Source organism: Geospiza fortis, unplaced genomic scaffold (genome assembly GCF_000277835.1).
Source record: "Geospiza fortis unplaced genomic scaffold, GeoFor_1.0 scaffold16, whole genome shotgun sequence".
Classification (NCBI taxonomy): Eukaryota; Metazoa; Chordata; class Aves; order Passeriformes; family Thraupidae; genus Geospiza; species Geospiza fortis.
In genome coordinates, this window is record NW_005054302.1 from 5,336,849 (window position 1) to 5,345,398 (window position 8,550).

The 8,550-nt window shown below is 36.3% G+C and overlaps 1 protein-coding gene across 1 annotated transcript in view; it reads left to right on the top strand.

Moving 5' to 3' along the window:
- Window positions 1–8,550, top strand: part of CWF19L2 (CWF19 like cell cycle control factor 2) — a 48,896-nt gene that overhangs the window by 11,053 nt on the left and 29,293 nt on the right. Inside the window, exons 8-9 of the mRNA XM_014311790.2 lie at window positions 317–410; window positions 3,325–3,414. Coding sequence (XP_014167265.1) covers window positions 317–410; window positions 3,325–3,414 — 184 coding nt within the window. The remainder of the gene's footprint in view (window positions 1–316; window positions 411–3,324; window positions 3,415–8,550) is intronic.

Here is an 8,550-nt window from a genome sequence, read left to right on the forward strand (position 1 = left end):
CTTTCCCTTTTTTTTTTCCTGCTTATACCTGCTACTGACTATTGACTGTTTTTTCATGCTGGGAGAATGTTCACAGATAGTGCTTTTCATTTGAGTTGTTCCCAAAAGTTAAAGGAAACAAACCTCATAAAAATTTGATTCTAGGTCTTTGGTTTCAGAGCAACTTAAGTCTGTAAATACATTTTTATAATACATTGTTTTCAATTATTTTGCCAGTAGACACATATGTACAAGTACAGTAGGTTTATCATACTGAATTACACAGGTGAATACTGCACTGTTTTTCTGTGGCTTTAGTGCAGCTGCTGTTTTACAGATCATCAAAGGATGTGCTGCCCCAGGTCCTTAGTGAAGAGGAGATGAACAGACTGGGAGCTAGGATTGTGAAAGCAGAACTCATGGGAGACACGGTAATGGCTCTGAAAAGCTGTCATGATTTAATGCAGTTTTTTTCAAAGCTCACAGAGATTTAATTGTTTGGGTGTGTTTTTTAAAAGGGTATTGATTCAAGCAAATAAAGACTTGCAAAATTTGGTAGGATTTGAAGATACTGCTTTTGCAGTAATTTCTGTTTTAAATGCAGTAGTTCGCAGACTCAAATAGAGGATTCAGGACCCTGGGCTTTCTAGGATAAGCAGCGTATCTAAGCCAGTTGTTCTCTGCCCTTTTTATAGTATTTATTATCTTTTTATAAAAAATGGAGCCGGTGAAAACTACAAAGCTCCCTGTATTTGTTATAAGGTAAACAGTGTCTGGAGCTCTGCTTATTTCATCAGCTTTGTCGCACGTAGGTGCTTGTGGTCCATAGCTCTGCTGTATAAGCAGGCTTATTAATTGTGATATGGAAATTGTAAAACTGAAAGGAATAGCATATGCCATTGCAGCCAGCTCTGCACTGAGAACAGCTGTGAAATGCCTTGTGGTCCTGCCCTGATTGAGGTTGGTCTGTGGAGCTGGGAGAAACAGCTGCATATTTAATGTGTAAACATTTTATTTCAGCCAGCTACCTGAAGGAACAAGAATTTCACTCTTCAGCAACACAAAATTTGGAGGTTTATGTATTTTATTTAGTACATTAAACATGGCTATAATGAGTTAATTCCCTTCAGTAGTACTGTCTGGAAGCTTCAGTTATAACAAGGTCAGAGTCTGTTAGTTTTTAAGCTGTGTTTTTCAAGTGCTTGGCTCTGAATAGCTGCTCTTAAGGAACTATTTTCATATTTTTTAGAAGCAAATGCTATCACTGTGGGCTTTTGTATTGATTTTTTAAGATTAATTTTTACTGCACCTGTTTAGTTTGCCTCTTGTGACATAATATTTGCACCAAAATCTGCATCTTTAAGGAATAATAAATAAATATTTATTTATAGTAATATACAAAACATGTTAAGTCTCCAAGTGGTAATTAAATATTTCTCAAGAGCTATCGATTCTTTGATTGGTGGAAAGTTTTAGTATGTTTTGTCATTATTGCTGGATTAGGACATGGTGTTGATCCTTGTTAAAGCCCCTATCAGATAATTCAAATTTTGTTAGGAGAAAGTGTCCATTTTACAAATATTTTCTTTTCCAACGAATTTTATGTTATGAATTCTTTTCTCACAGGCTTTAGACATAGATGTGGGTATGTAGCTTTAAACATTTGAACAGCTATACCTTATCTAGAAATCATGTCCATTTTAAATGTTATTATCCTCAAAGGTGAATTAAAAGTTACTTGAAGCAATGTATTTCCTACTAAGGTACAGTGTTAATGATTTAAATAGATGTGTTCATATGTTAATCTCTAGATTTCTTAGTAGATACTAAAAACATACACTAGTGAGGAAAAATATGTTTATGAAAGTAATTATGATAGGGTTGTGAGGGACTGGTGTCTACCATATACTATCTATGCACTATCTATAAGCTGTCTATAAGCCATCTATACACTAATTGCTAAAGTACTGTGGAGGGGAAGGGTTTCCAAGGACTGATGGAAAGCAGCAAAAATTTGTAAACTTTTTTTTCTAATTCTGCTCAGCTTCAGTAGCATTGCCTAAACAAGACTTCAGGCAAAAATCTGTCTTTTTCTTTTCAAACTGATGGAAACTGAATGCAAGTGACTTGATGAAAAATATACATGTATTCTGTGGAGACAGTGTAATTCATTTAATATTGGATCATTTTGTTTTGTTTTGACCCAAATCATGTGGCAGAAACCAGTACTACAATTTATTATTATTTTTATAGATACAATTTTCTATATATGCACTCTGAATCAACCTAGTTAAAAAAAACCCTAAAACCAAACAACAACAATTAAAATAATAAAATAGCTAATATAATATATAATAGCCTTGTGGCATTTTAAATATTTTTCATGGTCTTTCTCTAATCAGATTGAAAATGCAGCTTGTTTAAGCAAGTTCATCCCCACACACCAGAACAGATGATTATGTAACAGCATGTTCTGGTGGCTGGAGCTTGAGGTTGGCCATGTGGGCCAAATGAATTCTGAATCTATTTTTGTCACTGATTTGCTGCCTGGTGCTGATCAAATGACTTAATTTTGGGTGGCAAGTATGGACATGATGGCTGGAGTCCAGTCAGTGAAACTGACAAAGGGGTTAGAGTATAAATGGTTCTATTCTTTACAGGCTGATAGGCTGGCAATTCCTTGAAATCCAAGATATTCTGAAATACTTCTATTTAGTTAATAGTCAGATGGTTAAGGGAGCACAGGAGCATCAAAACCAATTTGCACAGGACTGTAAACTGTTCTTACGTCTTGTACACTATAATTTTCTACCTCTTGTACACTATAATTCTCAAAATAAGATCTGAAGTGCAGGATTTGGACATGGAGTGTAGAGAGCTGTGAAACTTCATAGCAAAAATTTCGGAGAGATACTTCCCTAGACCCTTAGAGCTGATGTATGTGTGTAAAGGTGTGTATGTGTGTGTGTACAAGAAAAAAAAAGCATAGGGTGTGTTCAAGCTTCCTTATTTAGCTTCCTATACATAAAGTAATACCTATGCTTAGTTATGCAAAGCATTTATTAGTAGAACTTAATAATGCTTAAGAATACATTTTCTGGTCTTTTTATGGGCAGTGCTTGTTCCTATACTTCAGATGCCTCTATTCTGAACATTTTTTTCATGTTATATCCTATAAAGAGTTGTGTGAATTATATTGACATTTTCTTCACTATTTTGTGTCATTATAGTTTAAAATGCTATATCAAAACACACAAAAATGAAATGAATAGTTCATTTTGATATAAAAATATCCTAAGAGTTTTAGATAGCTAAACTAATGGAGTACTATCACCTTCATTGAAGGATTTAGCTTCAGAACTTCAAGCAAAACTTGACAGTGCTCGCAAGTTGAGAGAGACTCAGGGACAGATTCCAGCAAAGGCTGGCAGAGAGGTAAGTGGGAAAATTTTTTCTTTTCTTTGCACTAATGTTATATGTATGATACAGGTTACAGCTGAATTAGAGAACATCAGATGTACTCAGGAACATTAGAAAGTGTGACTTCAGGTGAGTGACTGTCCAAATTGAATTGTACTTTTTGTTGGTAAACAAAACTTTGTCCATGGAAGTTTAGCAAATTCAATGGTTTTTTTTTACTCATAATATTTCCTCAGCAAGGATATATATTTTCCATTAAAAATGAAACTGGTATGTGCTGGCTGTTACATGACTGCTGTCTCTGAAGAAGCTGGCACTTCAAATGTTATTCCTTTTGAAGGGTGGTATTTAAGAAATGTAAGAAAGCTTCTTCTGTAGCAACACTGATATAAGAAAACAGGGCTAATACCTTAAGTTATGAGCTCTGTCCTCATGTTGGAGAGGAAACTTTCAGATAAAAACTAATGTTCGTGTTCAATTTGACCCCAATTCCACAGTAAAAACTCAGGTGCTAGTGAGTTGAGTTTTAAAAGCCACTAAACTTTTTTGTCCTAAAAAGCTTCATGTGAGACCTCATAAGCCAACTAGTATTTGTCCAGTCTTTAGAAGACAAATTAAACTGAATTACTGTGTGTGGTCTCTGCCTGACTACCTTATGATGATAGTATTTAAGTCTCACACCTGAATTCACAACAATTCAAAATTACAAAAGCTCTGTGTAGGTAGATTCTGCTTCATTGCAGTGCAGTTCTTTGGCATGTTTTTCATATATGTAAAAAAACCCCTAAATAAAGCAGACTGGAGTTGTGTAATTACACAGGAAAAAATCCATTTAGATTTTAACATTGGGAATTAAAGAGCATGTTGTGGGTGAGCCTCACAAGTGTTGGTGGACACCTATTCCTTAGGTACTGAGTTATGGATAACAATTTTGGTTAGATCTGGTCTTCAACCATATTCTGATTTTTATCTTAATTTTTAATTAGAGCATTTTTACAACTAACAGTCATTACAAAAATACCAGATGTAAATATTTATGAATATCCTTTGCCTGTGCCTCTTTCCTGGCTTCTTCTAGTCTGTATTAAGTGGTGTTTGAGTGTCAGAAGTCCATCAGAGCTTACAGTTGCTCTGTCCGAAGCCCTGTCTTTGTGATGCCAGGCTATTTTTACTGATTTTACAGCTTTGAATTGGTTTTGACTAGTGGGACACAAGGAGGATGTGTTTGGTACTCCTGTGTACCAAGGGCCAGCTATGTCACACTGTGTGTCAGCAGCCCAGATGTTCAGAAGCCATCCCATAGCACAAGGGAAGCTGCTTTGTGAAGGGCTGTTTGGCTCTGCGTGATTCAGCTTTCTTGTGGCATAGACCACCCAAGTGCCAGCCTCAGCCACTTCACACAGGCGTACTCCAAGTGAGGTACTTGAGGCAGTTGCCACAGAAATGGTTTTCCGAACAGATATCCTATTGATCCCACAGTTTGATAGCTGTGCCTCCATTACCAGTAACAAGCATGAAGCATTTTGTTTCAGGCAGGTCTGTCTCTGCTTCTGCTGAGCAGCATGGCTAGTGTCGTGCTGGGTGGTCCTGAAGTGTGGCTTTACCTTATTTCAGTTTCTGTTGGGAGAGCTGGGGAGATAAATCAGGAAGCAGTGAAGGCAATTTTGAATGCATCTCCCTAGGAAGTTTTTTTTCTTAATTAATTTGACACAGATCAATTTCTCAATTCTGTTCCCTGTGTGACTGAGTGAAGACTTACACTAGTGTAAGGGGGTGTATGAATCGCTGGGGTTTCTACAGAGGACAGGATCAATTCTTTTGATAGTGGTGCTAGTTTATTCTGCCTTAAAGTGATCAAGAAACTACAGACTGAAGGGACTATAAAGTGTTAGCTTAAATCCTATTTTAATTTTGTATCATTTTATTTTGTTTGTCCGTGGGAGTAGAGGCAAATATAGCTTTTACAGTGAGACTTAGTGACTAGTTTTGTAATTTTTTTGACTTAGACAAGAATTCTACCCCAAGCAATCTCAAAAATGTGGTTGTGAAGTACAGTTTTCAAAAACTGTTGTTTGGAGTTTAAAAACATTGTGTTTCTCAGCTGGTATACTTCACTATGTCTCAGCTTGGGTAGAACTCCTCTGTTGTTCACTACAGGCTGCCTTAAATATGTAACCCTATGAATTTTAGTATGAATACAGTTAAATTATCTGTTAATGGAATTTGGGGTCTTAATGGGTATTGTAGTTAAATGCTTGAGCCACATTTAGGTTGTGCTTATTTTATCTTTGAGTAGGAGGCAACCTTCAGGGTCTATGGAAATCAAAAAACTTTTGATTTCATATGGGATAGAATGAAATTGTGCTTATTTTCAGATGCTTATTGTCTAATTTGTCATGGGCATTTTGAGAAAGCAAAACTGCACTTTGAGTCCTGGTGAAACTCTGTGAAGAGAAGGCTGCTGTACCATAGAGTTTCTGAGTTGGGATAGGTGATGAAAATGATACCTATTGAATGCAAGGAGACAGCAGAAAATTGTGGAGACTTCAGCATTTACAAAACAACTTCCATGTGTTCATAGTTTACCGCTTAAATACAGTTTGTGTTTCTGTTCTGAAAGTGCTACACAACCCTAGATTTTGTTGCATTGATTATGAGGATGTCACCTCTGCCATTGTCAGTACCAGTCACAACTGATGTAATTTATACTTTTATTCAGTATTTTTATTTAACAAACTCTGTCTGGAACAGTGGAACTCCTGTGGGGCACATAATTTGCAGCGGGTTTTGCTACTACAAAAATGGGAATGTACAAATTTAAATGAGGAAGAGGAAGAATATAGAATATATCCTTTGGAAGGTACTTATCATGAACATCTGGTCCAACAACATGGTGGTGGATGAATATAGTATAAGAGTATGCATCTTTTAAAAGTGTTTTCAATCCCAAATGAAGTATGGCTTAGAAGAAAAGCTTCTCAACCCTAAGCTTTTTTCTGTATTCCATAGAACATAATTAGTATGCAGGAAACAGAAAGTAGTTTCTGCTGAGCAAATGCTAGAGACAGTTTTCAATAATGATGAATTGCATTTGAAAGACAAAAATCAATACAAAATTGAATGAAAGCTGGAAGGTGGTACTTTAATCAGAATAACATGGTAGGGTATAGTGTCACTGATTATTTAAAAGAAGAGAGTTCTGAAAAATAGAAACAGCTATAGGCTTTTCTGTTATGCATTTGAGAATATGCAGGGAAAATATGAATTATTTAATCACAGAAAATCTTCATTTGAATAACTGAATTTTCTGTGGAAGTCCTTCAGCCTTTGCTCTAGTATGAGTCTTTTTCTACTGAAGAGTATTCAGTGCTTCTGTGAAGCCTCTTGGGCATAGAAGATATCCGTAGAGTAAGACTTGAATTTTGGCAGGCACAGCATTTCACTTTACAGTGGCTGACATGGTGCTGCTTCAAAGGAGGAAATGTTTTCTAGGCTACCTGTTGCATCTGTGAGAGTAACAGACTCCAGGCCATTGCTTGTATATCTCAGGAGGGAGAAGATTTATAGTGCAAGGAAAAGTTAATTTGGTGAGTTTTATGGCATAAGTGGGACTCATCTTTTACTGAATACATTTCATAATATTAAGAACTCCATGTACTTTGAGCACTTCTGCTATTTTTATTTAATTATTCTTCTTGAATATAAATAATAAGGTTGATTATGTTTCCAACACCTCCTGCCTGAACACAAATTTTGATGTATTGAAGTTCTGATATTTAATTTGGATTCCTGAGATTCATTAGACTCCAGACTGAGGGAGAATTCTAGGGAAACTAGCTCACTATAAATAATATTTTTAAAAATTCTTTTTGAAGAACTAACACTGGTTTTTAGAAAAGAAACTGAATAAAACAGCTTGGCTTAAATCTCAAATTCTACTTGTCTGAATGCAGCCTACAGAGAAGCCAGAGAGGGACTCTTCGTTAGGAGCTGTAGTGACAGGACAAGGAGTAATGGGTGCAAATTGAAAGAGACAAAATTTGGGTTAGATATTAGAAAGAATTTTTTACTGTGAGGGTGGTGAGGCACTGGAACAGTGAGGTTGTGGATGGCCCAGTCCTGGCAGTGTTCTAAGGCCAGGTTGGACAAGGTCTTGAGCAACTTTGTCTAGTGGGAGGTCCTGCCTATGGCAGGGGGTTGAGACTAGATGATCTTTAATGTCCCTTCCAAACGCTTAATATTCTCTGATCCTATAAAATTGCATCCATTGCATCCCATTGTGTATAGTTCTGCCTTAGGAGAGACAGGATGGAACATGCTGGATCTTTACCCGGAGAAATGATTTGCTGCACAGTTACTATCCTGAGACAAGTAAACCATGTGGCATTAGGAGTGAGAGGAATCAGATGTGGAACAAGCCTGAAATAATGTTCTCTTGGTTTCAGTAACAATAATGGGGAAAACAAGAATGTATGTTTATTTTTCATATGTTTTCAAGATTGACCTGTTCACAAATAGCTTAAAAATGGCAGTGATTCCTTGGAGAAAGAGACAGTTATCTCAAAGTCAGGTGGTGTGTGTGGACATGTGTGTTTGTGTATATGTGTGTATACATGTAAAATTTAGATAGTGATTAGTACTCCAGAGTAGGAAATGAAAGAAAGAGGGAAAAGAATGCTTCTGATGTGTGGGGGTTTTTATTTAAAAAGAAACCAAGCCAGTGCTAAGCAAACACAAAGCAAAAGCCAAATCACCCTGAAAATTAATGTTCAAAATTGCAGGTGTACCAGGTTGTTAAATTTTAGGTTTGGGAATTGAGACTATAAACACAGATATTCTTCTGCAATGAAAATATTTGGTTGTCAAAATTTACCGATAATACGTTTTCATAACTTTCATTCTGACTTAACCAATGCAGAATCTAAATACAGCTGTAGGATAGACTTACCCTATATATACAGAATACTTCAAAAATTATTTTAAATTACTTGGCGTAAAAGTACAGCTGAGACGCTTGTGCAAAAACTAGAGGGCTGGGGATTACTGATCCTCACTAAATGCACAGTGAAAATCTGAGATTTTATTTGAGACTTCAGATGGTGGGGAGATACAGCAACAGATGGCTCATGGCCTGTTTGCTGTCAGATGTTT